This window comes from Meriones unguiculatus, chromosome 11 (genome assembly GCF_030254825.1).
Source record: "Meriones unguiculatus strain TT.TT164.6M chromosome 11, Bangor_MerUng_6.1, whole genome shotgun sequence".
Taxonomy (NCBI): Eukaryota; Metazoa; Chordata; class Mammalia; order Rodentia; family Muridae; genus Meriones; species Meriones unguiculatus.
In genome coordinates, this window is record NC_083359.1 from 53849183 (window position 1) to 53874059 (window position 24877).

At 42.7% G+C, this 24877-nt stretch overlaps 2 protein-coding genes across 5 annotated transcripts in view; one reads left to right on the forward strand and one right to left on the reverse strand.

Annotated features, from left to right (window-relative positions):
* Lemd1 (LEM domain containing 1) overlaps window positions 1–24877 on the forward strand; it is a 36504-nt gene that overhangs the window by 6647 nt on the left and 4980 nt on the right. For all 4 annotated transcript variants that reach the window (XM_021636408.2, XM_060364265.1, XM_060364264.1 and 1 more), the window contains exons 4-5: window positions 1486–1556; window positions 9121–9204. In XM_021636408.2, coding sequence (XP_021492083.1) covers window positions 1486–1556; window positions 9121–9204 — 155 coding nt within the window. The remainder of the gene's footprint in view (window positions 1–1485; window positions 1557–9120; window positions 9205–24877) is intronic.
* LOC110548249 (proteasome maturation protein-like) lies at window positions 15636–16131 on the reverse strand. The gene is given in 2 exon segments (XM_021636344.1): window positions 15636–16067; window positions 16069–16131. Coding segments are annotated over 2 exon segments (495 nt in total).

Sequence of the window (24877 nt, forward strand, 5' to 3'; positions counted from 1 at the left end):
ACTTGCCTGAAATCCTGGATTATCAACTACTAGTCCCTACTCCAATCACAAAACTGTTCTTCAGGGGAGGCCTGAATTGTGTATTCAATGTCAAGGTTGTCATCCGAAGCCTTCTAGCATTTTGGAATAGAGGGTTGAACCCAGTTTATGTGGGATCATCCTTTGAAGAGTCAGCCTGGACCTAGCAGGTCATAAAAACACCTACTGGGGCGAGGGATGGGACTAGGGATGGGACTAGGGTGACGAGCAAGGACAGGAAGTTCATCAGGCCTCACAAACAACCAGCGATTAGTTTTTTCCTCATGTTCACTCACTGTTTTGTCTAGCCTCTTTTGTTTTTGAGGGGGAGGATAGGAGATAGGTTTTATTTTATTTTATTTTTTTCCTGTGTAGCCCAAGCAGGTCTGGAATTCATTATATATATCAGGGTGGTCTTGGACTTGTAGTGATCCTCCTGCCTCAGCCTCACCAGTCATGCAAATACATGTGAGTGCTGCACACCTGGCCACCAACCTTTCTCAGACATTTCAGATATCTCACCTGAAATGCCCACATTAGCCTAACGGGTAGAACATGTCTGTAATCCATCACTAGGTATTTGGTTGGAACCCCGAGCCCAGTTCTGCATTCTTTTCAGCTGTCAAACCTCCTCCTCTGATGCCTCCTAAGTGCTCAGCTCTTGACCATCCTTGGGCACAGACCCAGTTTATGGCTGACTCATCATCACCCTTTGCCTACAGTCTATAACATGTTCTTGCACTAGCCCTGGAGCGACTTACTCAGCCCAATTCTTTGGGACTAATGTACCCACATGGGAACAGCACCTAATAAATATGCCTTCTTTATCTGCATTTATTCTGGCCTAATCTGACCTATATCTGAGTTAGAGAGAGAGAGAGAAACCAAGGGAAACCTACTATTACTAGGGAGGCTGAGGCGGGAGGGCCTCAGCTGGGAGGTAAAACATCAAAAGAAAAACAAAATGCCTCCAGGAGTAACTGGGCCAAATGCACATCAGCAGAGCCCTCCTCACATCCCCAAGTGTCACTTTGGGTTGCCTTCTGCCACTCAGAAAGCCACTGGCTGTCCCTTCTTCTGGTACTCTTTTTAGATAGGAGGCAGAAATTCCTTCCTGTCCTGGCATTCAGGGACACACAAGGCTCACAGCTCTTTTGCAGGGACCCCTTGCTACACTGAAAACAGCCTCCCAGAGGGCAGCCTGCTAACTTATGTCTGTCAAAGGCATGCAAACATAACAGCCAGCCGCGTCCCCCAGGAGGCCTGAGTGTCTCACTAAAGCTCCAGAAGGAAAGTCTCTTTTCTCTATAAAGGGCACTATGAATTTTCTTCCCCTAGTGAAAGCACCCCATGACTGAGGAAAACAACAACAACAAAACAAACAAAAAAAAAACCCAAAACACTTGGTGTTCATTTCTTCTGCTGCCTTGTATGTTCTCATGGCCTGTTTTCTTCTTGTTTCCCCAGATCCATCAGTAAATATAATTTTGAAAGGAAATATCAAATTCTCAAAAGACAAAGGCAAGGAATGCAAAAACGTATGTATAGTTCTAATGCATGAATCTTACTACACCTATGTTAAACACAAAAATTAGCATTTTCAGATATGTAAAGAAAAACTCACTACATTCTGTTAGAGTCCCAAACTCCCAACCAAACCTGATCTTTTAGTGAAAAACAAACAAACAAACAAACAAAAAACAAAACAAAAAAACCCTTCCCTTTTAAAATTATCTTTGTGTTCTAGTCAAGGACCCAGACTAGCAATGTCCCCTGTGCCCCATAGTGAGAGAGTCACCATAGGCCCTGTCAGCTTCACACTTATCCTCCACCATCCCCTCAACATTCACAGACTGAACCTGGTTCTAGGCCCACTATGAACACAGAATAACCGTGTAAGCCTCTAATCTCTTCCCTCTGCCAGCCAGACTTTGAGGTGTGGCTACCACCCCCACCACGGTGTGCCTGGAGGCCAGGCCTGTGACAGGGCTCCCTCAGGAGACACCTGGCTGGTTTAGGGTCCCTGCCCACTGCTCATTTGTGTCATACTTTGGGGAAATCAGCTGGTATAGCTGTATCTAACGGGTTTTGCCTGCCAAAGGGTGTCAAGGAAAGGCAAGCTTGCCCTACCAGTACCAAGTGCAGGAAGGAACCAGTACTCAGGATACAATTTTGAGTTGTTCCCTGGTACCGCTCTCTTTTTATTTTCCTTCTCTGCTCTGCCACTCCAAGGATTTTTTTTCTAACTATTGCCTTGCTCTCTAAATGTCCTCTTGCTTGAGACCTATAGCTCTAGCCCTCTCCTCTACTTTTTTCATGTGGCTTCTCCTGTCACCTCCTCCTGTGATAACTCCTCCAAGATCCTCCTCAGGCACAGGCCTGTGTCAAGTTAATGTATTCCTTCAGTCTCTAACCATCCCTTCACTACCTGCATCCACTCAACAAATGACCCCCTCACAGTCATGAGTATTTTGTACATTGGAGGGATACATTTATACCTTGCTACATGGCATTCCCCTGCTACTGTGCACAGGACAGACATCAGAGCAAACAAGTAACATCCCCATCCAGCAACACAGGTGGGGCCTCTGCTAACCATCACTGTCCCAGCTCAGACCTCTTGTGGAAGAGCCACGTCTTTATGAAAAACATAAAGGTTTTCAAACTCTAGAGATTAGAATTATGTATTGTAAAAATCTTTTCTGGGTAGGGCCAAGTGATTTGTACCTTTTTAACCTCAGTACTCAGGGGGCTGAGGCAGGAGGATGGTGAATTCCATACCAGCCTAGGCTAAATAGCAAGACCCTCTCTCAAATGAGCAGCCAACCAACCAAAAAAGTAGAGGCTGAGGATGTAACTCAGCAGTGGACACTTGACTAGCAGATGCAAGCCTGGGTCCCATTCTCAGCCTCCACCCAGCAGAAACCTCTCTTCTCACTGCTATCCCACCTCCACTTGTATTGTCATTGTTTTATTTTGACCAACCGCAAAATCTTCCAAATTGGTTTCTGCCCCTGACTTTCCCCAGTCCCAGAGTAGATCTCTCAGGAGAGGCTTAGTCAGTACCAGGGCTCGCGCTTGGGCACTTCCTAAATCTTTCACCCCTTTTCACCCAGTGGTTGTACCTGGTATATTTCCCACAGCATCTCCTGAGCCTCCTTGCCAGCTGGTCCTTGTGCCTGGAGTTCTTTTCATTCTTCTCATGCCTGGCTACCCCCCACCCCCCCCATTAAAATCCTGTGATTTTTCTAAGAAATGCTTCAAAGGCCACTCATGTGAATCTCTTTGAAATGACACTTTACCCGAGTCATTAGCCGAACTATCACAGGAGCCTGCACCTGACAGGAGCCTAAAGTATATCTCCCTAAGCCTTATCACACAGTTTTAGCAACAAATAGGTTAGTTGCATTTGGAATCTAGTATTTAGACTACCTGAAGAATTTAAATAAGTGAAAAGAAACCCCAGGTAAACACGGTGATTGCAGCCTCCCTTTCAAAACCAGCTCATATTTGATGAAGTGATTCTGAACGAGCACAGCATTTTCTAAAAGGATTTTTTAAAAAAGTCTTCTAAAGGCACACTAAAGGAATCCTTTCTATTCACTAAGCCCAGTTCCTCAAAAAACCCTTTTGTCTAGCTCTTACAAAGATGGTTACAGTAGAAAAAGTAACCTTCATACTTAAAAACATTTAAGACTGGAAGCAGCAGCCTGCAGTCTTTGCTTTACATAAACCTGAGACAAAGCCACATTGATATTTTCAACTGGCAATAGAATTAAATAGAAAGTTTGGGATGGTACAGAATCTTTCAATGTGAAGGATTTTATATAAGCCATTTTGATTCTTCAAAGGGCCCCATGACATCTGTTCCACTTTAAATCTGGAAGTAAATGAAAATAAGGCATTTAGGTTTCCATGTAAAGGCAGCAGAAAGGGTGTTTATCATTTGTTACATACAGAATTTGGTCTGCACCAAATAGTCTTGTCGGTGCCTTGGAAGGGAGGGTTCTCATTTGTTCAGATACTCTTCTTTCATTTTAGGGAGTCCCTAGTGAAGTAAAGCTATCTAGAAGCTTGGACTGTGTCAGCTTCCACACCCTACTTAAGATTATGAATGTGGATTTTGTTAAACCACCTACATAGTCTGCTGATGTAGTTATTAAGACCACTCAAAAAAACCAGATCAGTGGGCTGGAAAGATGGCTCAGCAGTTAAGAGCACTGGCTGTCCTTCCAGAGGACCCAGGTTCAATTCCTAGCACTCACATGGTGGCTCAGAACTGTCTGTAACTCCAGGATCTGACACCCACAGACATACATGCAGGTAAAACACTAATGCACATAAAATAAAAATAAATAAATTATTATTTTTTTTTTAAAAGCCAGATCTGGGCTAGCAAAGTGCAGCTCAGTACCTAGCAAAGAGGACAAGCTAACCTGATCCCTGTGTAAGTTGGCAGTAATGGCTCATTTCTAATGTTGAGAGCTAGGTTTGCACATATATATATACAACTCAGACTCCCTGTCTCCTCCTTCAGAGAGATTTGCACTTGAGAGGTAAGATCCTCCACTGGCATCTTGTATAAAGTAGGATTTGAGTAAGGTGCCTGTGTGGTTTATCAGCCCAAACAGTATGAAGAATGAATGGGGGTTACTAGTTAGGGAGACTGGGATAACAAGAATAAAGCAGGACTGGCTGGATGTGGTGGCGCATGCCTTTGATCCCAGCCCTCAGGGAGGCAGAGGCAGGCATATCTATAAGTTTGAAGTCAGCCTGCTCTACAAAGTGAGTCTAGGACAGCCAAGGCTACACAGAGAAACCCTGTCTCAAAACAAAACAAAAGAATAAGGTAGGTCTGTCTAAGTCACAAGAGGACATATGGTCATCTGGGTTTGGGGTTAGTTCCAAGGACTGAAGTATTTGTGTGTGTGCACCTCATCTTGAGAAGGATGCTGTAGCCAAAAGCCAGAGAGCAGCTGGCAAGCTGGTGGGGGGGGTCTTTCTCTGTCTCCATATCTTTCTGTGTCTCGGTGTCTCCATCTCTGTCTCTGTCTCTTTGTGTGTGTGTGTGTGTGTGTGTGTGTGTGTGTGTGTGTGTGTGTGTAAGATAGAGCCTCTGAGGTTTCCTTGTTTGTACCCAGAGAATACCTGCTGTTTGTGGCCAGAGCCTCAGTGGCTCCTGGTCTCCAGCCTAGTAGGGGAGGGGGAGTTTCCTCTCATTTGTCACTTTTCCTAAATATTCCACTCCAAGCTTTTCACATTGTCCCATGCCTAGGAATGTGCTTTTCCAGTCACCCTCCCCTAACCCTTTGCCCACAAGCTTTCTCTCTAGGTTGTGAAATGTTGAACATAAAAGCTTCATCTTTGCTCTGAGTTCAGTTCAACTCCAGGCATACGAAGAGGGACTTCCTGGTCCCCGCTAGCCTTTTTGGAAGGAGCCTTGGTCCCACCGGGAGGTAGATGGTCTCTTTCTCTGATTTCCTATTCCCCCACCAGATGCTTCATCTCTTAGACTTTACATCTTGGAAAGACAGTGCTTAGGTCACAGCCAGTGGACAACAGTTCAGAATACCATCAGACAAAGCTTCCAGCCAGGCTCAGCCTATCAGCTAAATGTCGCTTCTGAGTGTAAGATGTCTTAAACCTGCTTGAGGAAGAATGTGGGTGAAGAGAGAGGCATAGTTTCTACCCTGAAGAAACCTTTTTGGTTTTGAGACAGCATCTCACTATATAATTCCTGTTTGGCCTGGAATTAGCTACGTAGATTAGGCAGGCTTTGAACTCACAGAGATCCACTTGCCTCTGCCTCCTGAGTGCTGGGATTAAAAGGTGCCTAGCTATGAAAACACTTTAAGATGTGCTCTAGATACAAAAAGACGTAACAAAAATATGGGCGCTAGAGACACACTGCTAGGGCTCAATCCCAGCTCTGCCCCTCACCTGGCTAAACCCCAGCCTTTCTGTGTCTGAGCTCACCACCTGAAAGTAGGTTAATAATGGCCCCTGCCTTATAGTGAGTTGGGGAGGTTGAGCTCAAGGATATAAATCAGACTGTGGATGTGGTGTGGGGCAGAGTAGTTATGCCATCTAATAAAAGATACTTAGCTACAAATAGGGGCTGTTGTTTTTGTTAGCTGGATTGTTCTATAAAAAGCACATTAATTATCTGCATACATAATAACACAGTTAGGGAAGAAAATAAGGTAATGGAAATAAGATCTTCAGTACTGAGCTCGGAGTGATACAGAGTGTGACTTATCAGAGGGCCTCGAGGCATATTTATATAAAAAAAATACTCAGACACAATTAAAGACTGTTTTCTGAATGCAACTTAAGCAGGCTGAACTTTCAAAAGTCCAGTGTGTATAAGCAGGGTATGGTGACACACACCTGTAAACCTAGCATTCAAGACATGTGTCAGAAGCACTCCAAGTTTCAGGTTAGCTTGAGGGACATAATGAGACTCTTGACTCAAAAAATAAAACAACAACGGGAAAGGCTTTCGTACTCCCTGATGACTCCTCCTTCTTTACCTTATCTTTTTCTATTTCTTTGAACATTTTAAACATTAAATTACTTTACAGTAATTTTTCAGCTACAGAGTGGCAATAGTAGCATAGAGAACTTTATTTATTTATTTATTTTACCACAGTCATTTGTTTACATGTATCATTTTTTCTGTGTGGAGGGTTGTGAGAGCAAAATGTGGACAAGAAGCTCTCAGGTACGCCCTCTATTGACTTGCAAATGAATGACCCTATAACACTCCAGAAGGCCACCCAGGGCCAGTCCCACCTCCAATGCACATACTCTACCACACTTCAACTACTGTCTCAAAGCATCCTTTTGCTTTCTGGTCTACCACCATTCCAGAAACACCCGTCACATCTAGTTGTCTGGTCTCTTCAGTGTCCTTTATCCTGGCACAGCAATGTCTTAGTCTCTCCTTATAACTCATGCCTTGGCCAGTTTTAGAGATCAATGCTTTCATTCTGTTGTGTTAGTATGCCCTACTTTTATTGTAGACTATTACTGACACCAAATGTGTTCCAAGCTTGTGCTCCTGTGTGTATTAGATACACACCTATGTTCCAATTTTTTTAGCAGACATGGACAATCCAATTCAATTTTGATAGCTACCCAGAGTTAGCATCAGAAGCCACAAGTTGAGAGCTCAGTCTCTCAAACTGCTTCATTGTGGGTGCCAATCCCAATCCTTGGCTTCTGATGGCTTCTGATGGACCAGCTATTTGAATTTCTATGACCCCTTTCTTCGGCCTGATAATTTGTGAGAATGGCTTACAGATCTCAGGGATAGTGTTGTTGGATAATTTTATGTTAATTTGACACAAATTAAAGTCATCTGAGATTGGGGAAGCTCCATAAGATCAGGCCGGTAGGAATATTTTCTTAGTGATTGGTGGAGGGGGGTCCAGCCCATTGTGAGTGGTGCCACCACTGGGCTGGTGGTCTTGGGTTCTATAAAAAAGCAGGCTGAGCAAGCCATGGGGAGAAAGCCAGTAAGCAGCACCCTTTCATGGCCTCTGTGTCAGCTCTTGCCTCCAGGTTCCTGCTCTGTTTGAGTTCCAGTCCTGACTTTTCTCTGCGATGGACTGTTACCTCAAAGTATAAGCAAAATAATCCCCTCCCCAGCTTGCTTTTGGCCATGGTGTTTCATCACAACGATGGAAACTACCTGAGACAGGTAGTTTACTAAATGTGTGTATACTCAAATCCCTGCTAGGGACTGACCTCCGGCATGTTAAACAGGCACTCTCCACTGAGCTGCATCTTTAGCCTTCTTAGTAGCATTTTAATACTTAGATTATACTGGATTTGGCCAGAGACAGCCTTGTGAAGATGGATATGGTATGCCTTTGGCAAGTCTATATCATTTCTTAGTTTCTGGCTCAGAAGACATTTTTAGCCTTACTTTGCTCTTTCTCTGTCCTGTAAGTCCCTTTACTTCAGACATTGTAGGCCTACATGGTGGTGCTTAGAAGCCAAAATTGAGGAAGTATCTCTTTCTTGACTGTCCATAATGCACAAATGTATTATTTTGTATATAATGCATACATTTATGTTCAAACAGATTTGTCTCTGATTATTGATATAGGTGTGTCTGAAATTAATATTGTACTCCAACTGCAATCATCATTTCATTGGCCTGTTCTTTCTAACAATTCCCCTAGGTGGTTTACTTCTCTAACCTGAATTCCATTAGCTTCTAATTGTGGATTCCATTATCATCAATATATTTATATTTTTGCCCAATTTTCTATTTTTTTTTTTTGAATAGTCTCTGAGTCACAGTGGCTACCTTCTCTGGATAACCTCTTGCTGCCTTCTTGACCTCTGCACATGTCAGCAACTCCCTGTGGCCCTCCCCCCGCTGTCCCTTTCTTGGCTTTCAGAATGCATACCATACCCAGCCCCCCTGCTCTAATCCCTCAACTCCAGGCACTCAGAGTCCTCCTACAGACTTGCTGTTTCATTCTTTTGCTCACACCCTGTGTCCATGTCCCCTCTGTTCACTTTCTTAATGTACAGGGTACATGGCTACATGGGAGAAAAATCTTCCAATTCTTAGGTTATTCTAACATTGAAGTGTTAACACTTTAATAGGATTTTTATTCTCTGTGTCGTAATGTCTATTTTGCTTTATAAGCTACCTTGTAGGTCTTCAAATAGCACACACAGGTTTAAATGCTGCTATCAGAAGACCCAATGAGACAAAAGAATGTGTATTAAATGGCTTCAATTAAGTGTGTGGATCAAGTAGCATGTACAGGTTCTAGAAGACCTGATGTTAAACATCACTATAATAGTTTGTTAATTAACTTTAAAACATCCTTATTTTCAACAGGAGCTGTATGCCCTAGCTGGGTTAAAGGGAAGTGTAAATTGCATATTCTATAAATACTTACTGAGCCCTCTTACCTTTGATATATGCTAATGGGAGTTAGCTGCAGTCTTGGCAAGGAATGGGATTTAACATCAGCATCTTACCTTAAAAACACTGGCCTCCCAGGAAAGATTTGGTGTGACCTACAGTGTGTCGTGAGCTCCCTGCTAACCTGTTGATTTCTTTCTATGTAATAGAAACCAGTTCCTGAAATGAAACGGCAGCAGGCAGACACAAGGAAGCCAAACTCTGAGTGTAGAAACTGGAAGATGCCAATAAGGGTAAATTCATTTATGTTCCTAAAATTGAGTATCTTCTTCTTTAGGAACACATGGTTTAGAAAGTGTGTTTTTCTTCCCTTCTAGGACCATTGCCATGCTGACTTTACTGTGTTTTCCTTTCTGAGAACATACATCTATCTTCATTTTATTGAAAGGGATTTCTTGCTGTCCTTCCCATAGGGCATTCATGAGGACAGTTTCACGAGCACTAGACACCATTCATCATAACTCATGAGCCGGGATGTGATTTATTGAAGATAATTATTGATCATGGAATTTCCTCCCTGAAAAGCTTCTTGGCTCTTCTTATAGATGAGGAAATGTACAGGAAGGAGATGATGTGCCCAAGAACACATAGAAAGCTAGAAGAAAAACTGAAAGTAGAATTTCTGTTTCCAATTTCCATCCAGTTTTTATTAAGTGACCAAGGGGAGTAAAGATGGCCTTAGTGATGAAATTGCTCCCCCTGGTGTCTGTTTTAAGACATTACAGGAGGACTTGTGACATTACTGGATGGCAAATGTCTCTTTCCAATGATTGAGTCCTTTGATTAGTGGATGGTTCCAATTACACAGCAAGGCTTATTGTACACAGGTGAACACAGCTAACGTATGCAAATAAGTGGACAGAATTTGTCTACATGGAGAGTAAAAAAGTTGCACATGCCCTCAATCCTAGTTCTTGGGACGAAGGGATGGCCTCATCCCTGCAGCTTGTTCAAGGACAAGCCAGGGCTACATAACGAGACCTTATCTCAAAACAAGCCAATAACTATTCTAAATCTTCGAAATTTAGCATTGTTAGATTTAATTTAATTTTTAGTTTTTTGAGACAGGGTTTTTCTATGTAGCTCTGGCTATCCTGGGAACTAGCTCTATAGACCAGGCTGGCCTTGAACTCACAGAGATCCACCTGCCTCTGTCTCGTACTTGCTGCAATTAAAGACCTGCTACATGACCCTCCCCCGACCCCAGCTAGATTTAGTTTTTATTAGTGTGGTGGTGGGACATATTATTCATGATTGTAACTGGAATTTCTCTTATTAATTACTGATAAGATTGGGCATTTATTCCTCATCATAATTGGCCATTTGTATTTTTTAATTTATGAAATGCCTGTTCATGTCTTTTGCCTATTTTTATTAGATTGTTTACCTTATTCGTTTAGAGGTGTGACTTTGATATTGTGGATACCAGTCATTTGTTAATGATGGATGTATCAATACCCTGTGTTTGTTTTGGTTCATGTTTTCATTCTTTGCTTGCCTTTAAAATATGTTTTTGTTTTGAGATTACTGAAAATCTGTTGAAAGTTTCCAAAAAGAATGCCTATATACTTCTCATGCAATTTTACCCATTTTTTTTATAGATGGTATTGGGGGAAGGAAGTGGGGAGAGAGAGAGAGACAGAGATAGAGGTTGATGTTGTTTTTGTTTTTTGTTTTGTTTTTCTCAGTTATTCTGGGCCTTTTTTTTTAACATTTATTATTCATACAGTGTGTCTGTATGTATGCCTATATGCCAGAAGGGGGCACCAGATCTTATTACAGATGGTTGTGAGCCACCTGGTGGTTGCTGGGAATTGAACTCAGGATCTTTGGAAGAACAGTCAGTCAGTCCCCTGAGCCATCTCTCTAGCCCCCTGGGCCTTTGTTTTTTGAGACAGGGTCTTACTAAACCTAGGGCTCACCATTTGTCCACAGCAGCTCTCAGGGAGCTCCAGGGATCTGCTTTTCCTCTGCTCTCTGCACCTGGCTTTTTACACAGGCGCTAGGGATCTGGACTTAGGCCCTCATGCTTTGCCCACTGTTGTGGTTTCAATGAGGCTCCCATAGGTTCATATGTTTGAGTACTTTGATTTCCACTTGGCCAAACTGTTTGAAAATGATCAAGAGGTGTGGCCTTGTTGGGTGAAGCCTGTTACTGGAGACAGGCTTTGAGGTTTCAAAAGCCCATGCCATTCCCAGCTTTTCTCTATGCCTTGTGTTTTTGGATCAAGATGTGGATCTCAGCTACTGTTGCAGTGCCATCCCTGCCTGCTGCCATGCTTCCTGCCACAGTGGTCATGAGTTAACCCTTTTGTAAGCCCCAAATAAATGCTATGGAAAAGTAACTAAGACACTCAAAGAACATCTCCCCAACATCAACCCCCAAACAGGAATGTTTTATTATGATGAAACTCAAACAACACAAAATCAGATGCTTTACAGTTCATAGTTCATAGGCAGTGAATGCATTCAGAATGTGCAACCAACACCCTGAGTTAAAATACCCCCCACAGTGAAGCCCGTGCCCCTGGCTTCTTCCTGCCCATGTTGTGGCTACAACCTGCCTTTTGTTTTGGTGGCTTTAGCTCTTCTGGATATTTCATATAAATTGAACCTTTCAGTGTGTGACATTTTAAAACTTTATACAGGATTTCTGAGATCCGTCCACTGCTACATGTATTTCCCTCTGCACCTGCTTGCTTGGAATATTCTGTTGGGCCATTGCAAATTGTGCTGCTATGACCTTTCTTGCTCAAGTGTTTGAGCATTTGACTGCAGTGCACTGGGACCTGGCAGGGGACTTGCTGGGTCACATGGTAATTGTATGTTTAAATCTCAGAGGAGTCTCCAAGCTCCTTTCTCTAGCTGCTGCCTTAGTTCACATTCCCACCAGCAACGTGTGAGCTATGGATGACCCCACTTCTTTGCCAACACTTGTCATTTTCTTTTCTGTTGTTCATATTATAATTAGCAGCAGGTGTTAATTGTTCACTTTCTCGGGATTTGTTGTGATATTTCCATAAATTAGTACATTGTATGTTGATAATATCTGTTTCCTTTCCTTCTATCTTTTCTCCTCTTATCCTTTGAGTGCCCTTGTGGTTTTTGATTCATTTGTTTTGTATTAGAGACAGGCTAGCCTCAAACTCATGAAAATTTTCTGCCTCAGCCTCCCAAGTGTTGGTATTGCAGGTGTGTGCCATCACACCCAATCCCTCTTTTCTCGTCTTGTTTTCTGTTTGCTTGCATTTAAAGACAGAGTTTCAAGTAACCAAGACTAGCCTTTTCCTGACTGTATAGCTTTGGATGACCTTAAACTTCTGAACCTCCTATCGCCATCCCTGAGTGCTGGGATTACAGATGTGTGCCACCATGCCTTGTTTTGGAATGAACCTAATTTTGTGTATGCTAGGTAAATACTCTACCAATTCCTCTGTTTTTATATATACATATATACAGGAGAGAGATATATCTCCTAGTGATAAGGTCATTTGATTTAAATTTCCCTTATGACAAAACAAATGAATCAAACAAAACAAATGAATCAAAAACCACAAGGGGAGCTGGAGAGATGGCTCAGTAGTTAAGAACACTGTCTCCTCTGCAAAAAGACCCGGGTTCAATTCCCAGGCACCCACATGGCAGCTCACAACTGTCTGTACTGCCAATTCCAAGGGGTCTGACATCTTCACACATAAAACAAAATTAAATACATTAAAAAAAAAAAAAAACAAGGACACTTGTAATATTGAGTGTATCTTCATGGACTAATTGTCTGTTTCAGTATCTTCCAAATACTGAATATTTTCTTTCTTCCAAAGAAAGAGTCTTTCCAAATCCTTTGCTCATCTTTAAAAGGGGATTTTCTTCTTATATTGTTGGGATGTCAATACTATTTACGTACTGTGAATCTTTGTCAGAATATGACTCTTGAGTACCCTTTCTCACCCTCAAATCTGCCACTTCCCCTTCTCCATGATACCCTTTGAGGCAGAAGTCTTCAGACAGCACATGCTGATTCTTGCCTGGATTTCTCTAGGCATCTCCCCTCTGTGATTTCCTCAGCCTCTTAAATCTAAATGTCATTTATCAAGTTTGGGCTGTTTTCAGCCATTATTTCTTCAAATGCTTCTTTCAGTCTCACTCCGTCCTTCTCTTTCAGGGATTTGGAAGAGACAAGTGTTAGAGATTTTCTTAAGGCTCCCTATGACTCTGAGACCCCACCAACGTTTCTCACTCTGTTGTGGGGTGATTTCTTTTTCTGTCTTGGAATTCGTTGATTCATCTAGTGAGAGGCTTTCTTTTCTTTTAATTCATTTCTAGAATCTATACCTGGCTGTTTTTTCATATGTTCTGTTTCTCTGCAGTCTTTCTATTTGTCTTGGAAATGTTCAGCGAAGCACATTATGATGGCTGCTTTAAACCCCTGGTGAGATAATTGTGGTGTCTATACCATCTTGGTGCTGATGGTTATTTAGTCAGTGTTTACAGGGCTCTGTAGCCCATGCCAGAAGCTCTCAATTCTCTGCTGAGCCACCTGCCTGGCTGACTCTGAGTCTCGTATAAATCTTCTGTCTTGGCAGACCTTTCTGACTCCTTGAGGACTGCCAGATGTGGGTAAAGTCCAGATTCAACACTGATGACACCTGGAGTGTGTGTGCATGTATGTGTGTGTGTGCGTGCACAGATGGTCCCACACACACGTGTGACATTTCAGGCTCTGTTCACTGTGACTTGTGAGCTGTTTGGCTGGGGTGAGGCCAGCCAAAACTATCAGAAAGTTTTCTCTTACTAGGCTGTCCTTTTCCTCATGGCTTTTCTGAGGACCCTTTGGGAGAACTGCATCAATTGCCGTCTCTAAGGTGAGGATTTATCCAGCATGCTCTTCTGGATATTTGAGATAAAGAGGCCCACAGGACTGTCAGCACTCTGCTCCTGTGGTCTCCCTTCCAATGGCTTTTCTCCAGAAGGACTTTCGTATGTCTTTTCATATCAGCAGATGTGGAGATGTGGCCTATCCCTGGCCAAGACATCCATCTACCCTACCATGGAACAGTCCATCTGTAGTGTTGTGCCTATCACACGTCAATTTTCCATAGATAGTTTGAATGCCCACACAGGTTTATAACTTTGACACCCAGAGTTAGTTTTCAAACACATTGACTGCATACAGATTTTTGGCCATGGTAGCAGGTTACCACAGTGTAGAGCTTGTCTGGTGAACCTTCATCCTTGTGATGTTTTCTGTATGAATGCACACAGGTATATATGAGACATTCTTTATTTCTTTGTCCCAGACAGCTTTGCTGGGCCTGGTATGAATGTACCATTTGGAAACCCTGTATCTTTCATGGAATATTACTAGATTTCTTCAGTGCCCAGGAGGGCACACTTCTGGAAGCCTACTCCATGGATATTCTTGGGTCACCATCTCATTGATGGCAGAATGTCCCTTCTTTTCATGAGCCATTATGCCAGGTCCAAGCCAAGAAGCTTCCTTTTGGTTTTCTGAGATGATATCTGAATATGTAGACTAAACTGGCTGTCTTAATGCTATCCTGCTTCCACTTCCAGAGTTCTGGGATTACAGGCATGCACCATCAAGAAACTCATCAGAAACTACTACATGAGTTTCTGGTTTTGAGGACACAGGGTCTTACTAACTCAGGATGGCTTTGAACTTGCTATACAGACAAAGCTGGCCTTGAACTATTGACCCACCTGCTCTGCCTCCCAAGTACTAGGATTACAGCATGCACCATCACATCTGGTTGCTTGCTACATTTAAAAAAAATATTCTTACTTATTGATTTATATTGTACGTGTGTGGGAGTGTGGTGTATGTGCACAGGTCACACACAGAGGGCAGGGTGCCAGATACCCTCCTCTACTGATTCCTGCCTTGTTTCTTTGAAGTAAGGTCTCTCCCTGAACCTGGAGTTTGAGTTCTTTTGGCTAGGTGGAAGGCCAGCAAGCCCCAGCAATCCTCCTGTCTCTGTCTCCTGTGGATACAGGCGTGTGTGGGACCACGCCTGGCTTGTTACATGGATTCCCGGATCTGAACCTTGTCCTAATGCTTATACAGCAAATGCCTAGCCACTGAGTCAGCTCTCCAGCCTTACTTGGTTATTCTTAGCGAGTATTTTAACATTTTCCCATGTAGTATAGTTTATATTAATGTCCTTCAGTAAGATTTTATAATTTTCTCACTAGAAGTCATGCTTTCTCTCTGGCTAGTTTCATTACTAGGTTAACTATTAATTTTTGTTGCTGAACAGTATCTTTTTATTTTTATTTATTTATTTATTTATTTATTTATTTATTTATTTATTTTTTATGGTATTGTGGATTGAACCTGTGGCCATGGGAAGTCAAGATGGCCATTGTGCCAGTGAGTTACATGCTGTGGCCTCAGCTTTCCAATTTTTGAGAGGGGTATTTAAAATTAAGTTTATAGGAAGAAGAGAAAGTTGTGGCGTCTGTAACATTTACAAAAAAACATGTTTTTAGAAGTTGGGCCTTGGTGTAACCTAAACGCTTAGAAACCACCTCTAGGCTTTCAACCAACTCCCAACCCAAAATTAAAGACCCCAAACACTTCCACATGACCAGGCAATCTTGTCAGAACTTTAATGCTGCGTACATCATATTTCGGCGGAGGTATCTACGAAGCACTCCTGTCATCCCTGCGCAGAGTCGTGGAGTACAGCAAGCCCACCAAGTGTGGCTCGCCCATCAGCTCACTTTGGGATGGATTGTTAAGAACATCCTCAAAACCAATGGTCTCATCATTGCCCCTAAAAATATCCAGTGAGAGGTGTGAGCCTGGAAGAAATAGAAGACGCTGAACCTGCTGCACTGCCTTGAATTCCATCTGCAACTTTAGGGGAGCAAACAGAGCCTGGAGGCCTCTTGTGCTGGAGAAGTTCATCTTGTCTTGGTTGAACTGAAAAGTTTTTGTTTGTTTGTTTTGTTTTGTTTTTGTTTGTTTGTTTGTTTTTTCTGGTAATTCAAAATGGTGACTGGGCAAGAGTCCATTTTTCACACAACAAAATCCTTTCTGGAGCAGATCATGGCTCCTGAAAGACCCACTAGCCCAGGGCTCTCTCTGTAACTGGAATGTTGCCCTTCAGCAGCAACCTGAGGCCTCTGGCGTTCATCTTGGAAACTTCCTTCTACTTTTTTGTTGTTATTGATGAAGAGAGGATCTCATGTAATTCAGAGTGGACTTGAACTCAGTGTGTACCGAGGATAGCCTTCAACTTCTGCTCCACCTGCCTCCATCTCCAGAGTTGCTAGGATTACAGGCTTTTGAATGCATTTCAGGAGAAAACTCTACCAACTGAGCTCTATCTGCCCACTTATCTCATTTTGTTTTGAGACTGGGTCTCATCAAGTCATCAGGCTGGCATTCAACTTGCTGTCATCCAAGCAGGTTTTAAACTTTCTTTAATTTTTAAAAAAATCTTTTAAATTAATCAATTAATTGATGTGTGGGTATGTTTGTGGATATGTATGGTGGCGTGCATGTGGAGGTCAGAGGACAACTTGTGGGAGTCCATTACTCCCTACCATGTGGGTCCTGGAGATTGAATTCATGACCTGAGTCAGTGCCTTTGCCCACCAAACCATTTTGCTCACTCAGGCTTTGGCTTTTCTATGCTTCTGACTCAAACTTCAATACAGATGAAATGGCAGCCTTGTGCCACCAGGCCTTGCTGAGAATAATATTTTTAAATAACAATTTTTGAATTGTTCCTTGTGGATGTATGGAAGTAAAGCTAATTGATCTTGTAAAGCTGAACTCTTTGTAATTTTAATTTTTAATTTTTTTATTATTTTGTGTGTATGAGTGTTTTGGTTGCATGCTGACTAATTTTTATGTCAACTTGACCCAAGCTGTAGTCATGTGAGATAGAGGAATCTCAAATGAGAAAATGCCTCCATTAGATCAGGCTATAGAGACCAGGTGATGGCGACACACACCTTTAATCCCAGCACTTAGAGGCAGGGGCTGGTGGATCTATGTGAGTTTGAGGCCAGCCTGGTCTACAGAGTGAATTCCAGGACAGCCAGGGCTACATAGAGAAATCTTGTCTCAAAAAACAAAACAGAAAGATCAGGGTACAGGCAAGCGTTTAGAGCATTTTCTTAATTAGTGATGATGTGGGGTGGCCCAGCCTGGGCCAGTGGTCCTCGGCTTGCTAAGAAAACAGCCTAAGCAGACCATAGGAACAAACCAGTAAACAGTACCCCTCCATAGCCTCTGCACAAGTTCCTGACTTTTAAGTTCCTGCCCTTCTTGAGTTCCTTCCCTGACTTCCCTCAGCAACAAATTGTTATCTGGAAGTGTAGGCTGAAATAAACCCTCCACAAATTGCTTTTGCTTCTTTCTGGTATTTCATTACAACAGTTGAAACCCTAACTAAGGCAGCCTGCATGTATTTATGTGTACCGTGTGCACTCTCGATGCCCACAGAGGCCACAAGGGAGTAGTGGCTTCCCTGGAACCGGGTTTACAGGCAATTGTGTGATTCCATGTGGATTCTAGGAATTGAACCTGGGTCATCAGGAGAGGAGCCAGTGCTAGTAACTGATAAGCCATCTCTCTAGTTCTCTATCTATCTGTCTATCTATCTATCCATCCATCTACCTAATTTATTTTTCTGTAGATTCTTCTGTAATCTAGTTTTTCACCTTGAACTTCTATTTCTCTTCACTGCTCTGGCAAAGACCTCTTTATTACGATATTGAATAGAAATGAGAGCTGTGAGCACTCTTTTCTTGGTCCTGATGATCCTGCTATTTTGCCTTGGGGCATGAGTTTTGGTCAAGCTAAGGCAGTCCTCATCAGAATCACCTTGAAAGGTGATGTTCATTGGGATTTCATGCTGAGGCAGTGCAGTTATTTTTAAAGATTTTAAATTAATTTAAATCACTATTTAAGTTAAAAGAATGCCAGTATAGGTGGCTTTGTTTTGTTCCCTTAGCTTTTTTATTCATGTGTTTGTGTATGTGGTACCCGTGGAATCCAGAAGAGGAATTCCTTGGAGCTGGAGTTACAGGCTGTTTGTGAGCTGCCCAGCCTAGGTGCTGGGACCTGAACTTGTATTCTGTGGAAAAGCAATACATGCTCTTAACTGCCAAGCCATCTCTCCGCCTTGTTGTGGTTGTTGTTTTTATTATGTGCATGGATGTTTTGGTTGTATGTACTCTGTGTACCCTGTGCATATATAATGCCTTGTGCCGGCAAAGGCCAAAACAGGCATCAGATCCCCTGAGACTGGAGTTACAGATGGTTGTGGGCCTCTATGTAGGTTCTGACATGGGTGCTAGGAATCAAATTGGGTACTTTAACCACTGACCAATCTCTCCAGACCTTGTTTTGTTTGTTTGTTTGTTTGTTTTTGTTTTTGTTTGGTTTGTTTTTGGTAGAAGAGTCTTGTGTAGCCCTGGCTGGCATCAGTTTTGCTATGGGTTGGCTCTTTGAACTCATCCTTTTGCCTCCACCTCCCAAATGCTGCCATTACAAGCTCGATTTTATGTTCTCAATGGAACTTGCTTTTTAAAAGACTCAGGGAAAAAACAGTAAAGTACAAGTGTGATGTTATTATGAGAACTTTTGCTAAAATCATTTAAGTGAAGAAGGGATTTGGGATTGACCCTTTTTTTTTTTTGTTTTGTTTTTGTTGTTATTGTTTATTTGAGACAGGGGCTCATAATGTAGTTCTGGCTGCCCTGGAATTTACTAAGTAGAGCAGGCTGGCTCATTTCACAGAGATCTGCATGCCTGTGCCTCTCCAGGGCTGGGATTAAAAGTGTGCACCACCACTGCCAGATTGGGATTAACCCAGTTTATAGTGCTTTAAACTAGAGGGGTGTTTTGTTGTTCTCCCTGAGAACTGGTCATAACCTCAGGCTTACTACATCATCTGTGGAAAAGTCAGTTCTACATGCAAACACACACACACACACACACACACACACACACACAATTAGTGAATTAGAATGGCTAGGGAGTGTGTCATGTTTTAGCTGGGGAGACTGCCATGTTCAAGTCCTAAAGCACCCTGACTCTCCCAAGTCCAAGGGCAAGAAGTCCTCCACCCCCCAAAAAAAAAAAACAGGAACAAAGAAGGGCAGACATTTGTCCATCTCCTTTCTTCATTTCTGTAACTGGAGGTGTCAGCCCATGAGATTCTGGTTAGCTTTCTATCCCAGGTATAATAAGCATTTGAAAATGCAACAATGTGCTTCTCTGTAGACATTTAGTGATGGCTCTAGTCAAGGGAGACTTTTTTTTAATCAAGTGTAATCTGGGTGTGATGGCATGAAGGAGGCAGAGGCAAGTGGGTAAACACGGGGCCAGCCTGGACTAGTTTCAGGATGGCCAGAACCACATAGCGAGATTCAGTATCAACCAAAAAAAAAAAAATCAAGTATAATTCTTTTATTTTTGAGAGTTATTTTTATTTTTAAGTATGTGCAGGGGCATGAGAGGGTTGTACATGTGGTGCCCATGGAGACTAGGGACTTTGGCTCCCCTAGAGCTAGTTTCAAATAGCTGTAACATGGGTGCTAGGAATCAAAGCCTAGCCTTCCGGTAGAGCAGTTCTTTTTTTTTTTTTTTTTTTTTTTTTTTTGTGAATTTCACATCATGCACCACAATTTCACTCATCTCTCCTTCTCTCCATATTCATTCTCTGTCCTTGAAACTTCCCCTCCAAAGAAAAGAAAAGAACCACAATAACAAAAATCTCACCATGGAAGCAATGGTGTGTTGCAGTGTGTCATACAGCATACACTTTTGCCCATACAACTTTCCTTGCCGATGTTCATTGCAATGAGTCATTGGTCTGGTTCGGGGCCTCTGGCTTCTGCTTACACCATCAGTACTGGGTCCTCACTGAGGCTCTTCTCGGATATCCTATTGTTGCCCTGTGACATAGAGATCTGCAGGACTGGACCCTTCATATGCTCCAGCAGTTCAAAGATGGGGTGGATGTTGGGATGGGTCCAGCTAAACCCCTGGACCTAGGCCTGCATGGTAGCTGTGCTGGCCAGCCTGCTCACTCTCCTGCTCCATGCCAGGGCCAGCTCTTCTACTTTGCCTAGGCAAGGGGTGGGGCCAACTCTCCTGCCTGTGGCAGCTGGCAAAGGCCCGACCAGGTTTCTCATCCAGTCAGCTCTTTGACACCCACACCAGAGCTAGCTCAGCTGACTGCTTAGGTGAAGGATATGGCCAGCTTTCCTGCCTTCTGTAGCCAGTGAGAGGCAGTGCTAGCTCTGTACAGCCTTTGACATCAACATAGCCCCAGGAGGCAGCCCAGTCCAGGGACATCCACACGGCCTCAGGTTAGAGTGCAGACTACTCACATCAGGTTTTTCTCTCACCACCCTCACTTCACAGTGCACAAATCTTTCTGCTTCTCTTTTTCTCCTGTCTCTCTACCACATACTTGTTCATTGCAGAAACACCACCCTTCCTGTCTGTGCTGCATAGCAGCAGGTGGCCTCTCAGTTCCTACTTTTTTTTCTTTTCTTTTCTTTCATTTTACATTTACTAACTTTTTGGCATGGTTCATGTAAGCTCCTCAACACTGGGAAATCCACTCCCCCTTCCACCATGTGGATTGCAGCAATGGAACTCACATAGTCAGGCTTAGTGGCAAAAGCCTTTCCCCACTGAGCCATCCAAGCTTTCTGATTGGGGGTCTGTTTTGTGGGCATGCTCCATGATAATCACAGCACCATGGCCTCCCCCGATGTGTCACCACCCTGCAAACACTTTACTCAGTTTCTACTATTCTGTCTTTCCCTCCTTTCCTCACTCTGCTGGCCAACACCTCCCCTCCAGTCCTTTACCTCCCTTCCATTATTGTCAAGTAGTCTGATTCCCAAAGAAGAGAACTGCCAGCTGCTTCAGATGTCTTAACAATTTATTCAGTATTTTCTAGACATGTGGTAGAGGACAGTGACTATGTCCCTGATAAAAATGAGTTCTTCCTAGCCAGGCACTGTGGCACACAGTTCAAAGCTTGGCACTTGGTAGACAGAGGCAAGTGGATCCATCCATGGCCTGGGGAAGGAAACTGGAGCCTATGATCCCTGAGAATGCCTGCTTCAAGTCTGATCACCCTTTGCAGGGTTTTGCAGTGGCCCCAGCAGTCTGTAGTCTCTGATGATGTTAGTAAATGATGATGTCTCTTCCTGCTGGGGAACCTGTGGGGACCTTTTCGTCCCTGTGTTCTTCAGGATGGCTGCTGTGCCCTTGGCATGAATCCTCTTCATAGAGCCTCAGTGGTTCCTGCTCACTTGGTAATCTCTGGTTCCCAATTCTCTCTGAGCACAGCCAGAGAGATGCAGCTGCTAACATTCCTGTGGTGACCACAATGGCCCATAGTCTCCCAAAGCCTGGTATTGGAGAACCAAAGGAGTCTCAGCCTGAAGGGAGAAATGTCCAAGAAGAAGAGACTGTGATTCATCGTGAACACCAGATCCTTCCAGTCAGCATCCTGGGTTCCCTGAAGATCAGCCACCTTGTACCGCACTGAGTGCAGTATAGGGTCTGTAACTGTAATTCATGCAACCCAGGTGATATTTATTAACCTTATTAGGAAGGATAGGATGGGTTGGGCTACCCACAATGAATCTTTTGTAGTAGGAAATGTAGTACAATATCAGGAACTCATGAGATCCCTTGAGAGCCTCCTACAAACCCAAAAATGAATCTTTTGTAGCAGATTATGTAGTACTAGTACAATTTCAAGTACCCAAGGAGATCTTGAGAGCCAAGCAAGACAGGCTAACCACAATGACATCATGTTGTAGCAGAAAGTATACTTTTTGCAATACCCAAGTACCCGAAAGAGGTCATATGTGGGCCTCCTTTACAAGACAGCTGCTCAACTCTTCTGATAGAAAAAACAAACGTTGTCTTCCTTTGTGATTTGTGATTTTAACCACAAAGGATCCACTGAAGGCTCTTTGTTTCCTGTTGTGCATTGAGTTGAGCTAGGGTTAGGATTGTGACTTCTGGTGCTGAGTTGGGCAGGCATGCCACCATTCTCCAGGGCATACCAATCTAGGAGGGCAGGAAGGACCCTGACCTCCCATCATGGTAACCCACCTTTCATCCGTAATCCCATGGTACTTGCTTATATTCTCCATCTGGGCCTTTTCATGCCATTATTGGAGTCCTTCCTCTGCCCATGTGATGTTTTCTCCAGGTGAACACATCCTGGCCTCCTCCTCCTTCCTCTTCCTGTCCATCTCTCAGTTCCTACTCTTAACCACTAAGTCATCTCTCCAGCCCCAAATGTGGCTCTTAGTTGCAAAATGACTTAATGAGATTGCACGGTGATTGTTGTTTATTCTGGCCCTAGATGGTAGCCCAATGTTTTGTAGTTAATTAGAATATAACAGTGTAACTCAGTATCTCATATACAATCCACTTTCAGAGTCAATATATTCTTAAGTAGGCGGAATTACTCTAAAATAATCCACCTGGAAGAGTCTTAAGAAAAAAGCTATTCCAGAAATGCCTAGGAATGGAACTAATGACTGCAAATATTGCTTTCACAGTAAAATAATGATTTGATAATGTATTAATTAATGGAAAGTTTTAAGAAATATTTGACATGTTTTCAATGACAAATTTTCCTAACAAGAAAAAATATCTTTAAAGGTGTGAAGCCATAATATCTGGGTTTAAGATGTTAAGTATCAGAGCTTGGCTGCTGAGCTCAGTCAGAAAGTTTTCCCATCATGTTCAGAGCTATCTTCAGTGCCACGAAAGCAAAAACAGAAAAGAAAAAAAAAAAAAAAGAAGAAGAAGAAAAAAAAAAAAGAACAAAACCAAACTTAACTAGTCCTTTATTGACTGTATTAGAGCAAATCAGTTAACGTCTTGAGTTTCTATTTCTCCATCTGCAAATTAGTGTCCATAATTAGTTCCTGGGATCTTAAAGAACTCAGGGAATTGAGGTGCACTGCATGCCCAAGATAATAGGTGTTCAGAACATACTGTTTCTAAGTGCTTAATGGAGCCGCAGTGACGTACTGTCTGGTGCTGAGCAAGGACTCACATCTTGGGCTGCCTCCTAGCATTGCCTTCTAGCACTGTCCCCTCACCAGAGCAAGCTGCTGACATGCTCCACGCTTCTGTTTCCTCATCTATGAACAAGCTTTGTAGAAGCTCCTTTCTCATAGGCTAGTTTTGAGACTGAGTTTATTTCCATAGCTAGTATTATGCAGAGAGAGCATGTGGGTTATTGTATTGGTACATCTCTGACTTCTTGTATTGATCATGGCAGCCATGGTCAGCTCTAGTCTACTGAGAAAGAGGATTCTCTGACTTGCATGCAGGCATGTAACGAAGAGAGTGAAGGAGCAAGGGAGACTGCACACTCCTTCTGCTCTACACCTTTTTTTTTTTTAATTATTCTGTTTTACTAAGATCTCCAGCAAGGTTGTGGCTCACATCTTTAATCCTAGCTCAGAGGCAGAGGTAGATGGGTATCTGTGAGTTCTAGGCTAGCCTGGAACCTGGAACTCATAGAGCAAGTTCTAGGACAGCCAGGGCTACTTAGAGAAATACTGTCAAAAAAAAAAAAAAAAAAAAAAAAAAGAAAAAGAAAGAAATAAAGAAAAAGAAAAAAGAAAAGAAAAAAAGTCTCCATATGTAGTCTGGTCTAGTCTGAAATTTGAAGGGATCCTCTTGCCTCAGATTCTCATGCGCTACCATCCCAAGTGTGCACCACTATGCCCAGGTACTAAGTTCTGATCATGTTATAGATTCTTTAGTTGTAGCAGTAGATGAGTCTGAGGCCAGCCTGCTCTACAGAATGTGTTCCAGGCCAGCTACGGATATGCGGTGGGTTCTCTTCTCAAATGAGAAAAGGTGAAAAGGAAGCAAGGACACTCTCTCCCCAGGGTGTATACCCCAGCTCAGTCATTATTGTAATGAACTCCAGTATATTTCTGTTACACTGTAAATGGTATTTATGTTGGAGATCAAAGTATAACACTAAAAGGAATTTTTTAAAAATGAAATATAAAGTTTGGTGGTAGTGGTGGCATGTGCCTTTAATCTCAGCACTTGGGACACAGAAGCAGGCAGATCTCCATGTTCAAGACCAGTCTGGTCTACAAAGTGAATTCTAGGGCTACACAGAGAAACCCTTTATCAAAAAGTAAAAAAATAAAAATAAAAAAAAGATGAAATATAAGTCAGCTACAGACACCAACTGTTGCAAAATCTGGTTTTGTTTTGTTTTTTTTTTTTTGTTGTTGTTTCTTTCTAGGTTTATCTTTATGATGATCCAGAGTATGCACAGCTGTCATTGTTGTTTGTATAAGATTTTCTACTGTCACCAGGTGACATATTGGTGACCCTTTTCCTGAGATACAGCTTTCTAACATTATTAGTAGTTTAGTAGTTGTTGTGATGGCTACACAGTCAAATGGACAGGCCATAATTACTCTGTATTAGAAAAAAAGTCCACTGTTCACATATGCTATACAAGAACTCTGTGATATATACATACATATGTATGTATAAACAATATATAGAAACAATTTATTAAAAAAAACAAGATAGACCAGGAGTTAGAGGCAGGATCTCTAAATTTGAGACCAGCCTGGTCTACATGGCAAGTTCCAGGACACCCAGGGCTACACAGAGAGACCCTGTCTCAAAACAAAAACTAGGCCAGGCAAGTATGGTGTTCCACATCTGCAGCCCAGCTTGTCAGGAGATGTTAAGGTACAAGGATGGCTTGAGTCCAGGGATTCAGGCCATCCTGGGCACCACTGCAAGATGTCATCTCAACAAAATGGGAAGGAAAGGAATAAAGGAGCTAACACGACTTAGGACAGGAAGAGAAAGGAGGGAGTATTTGATTG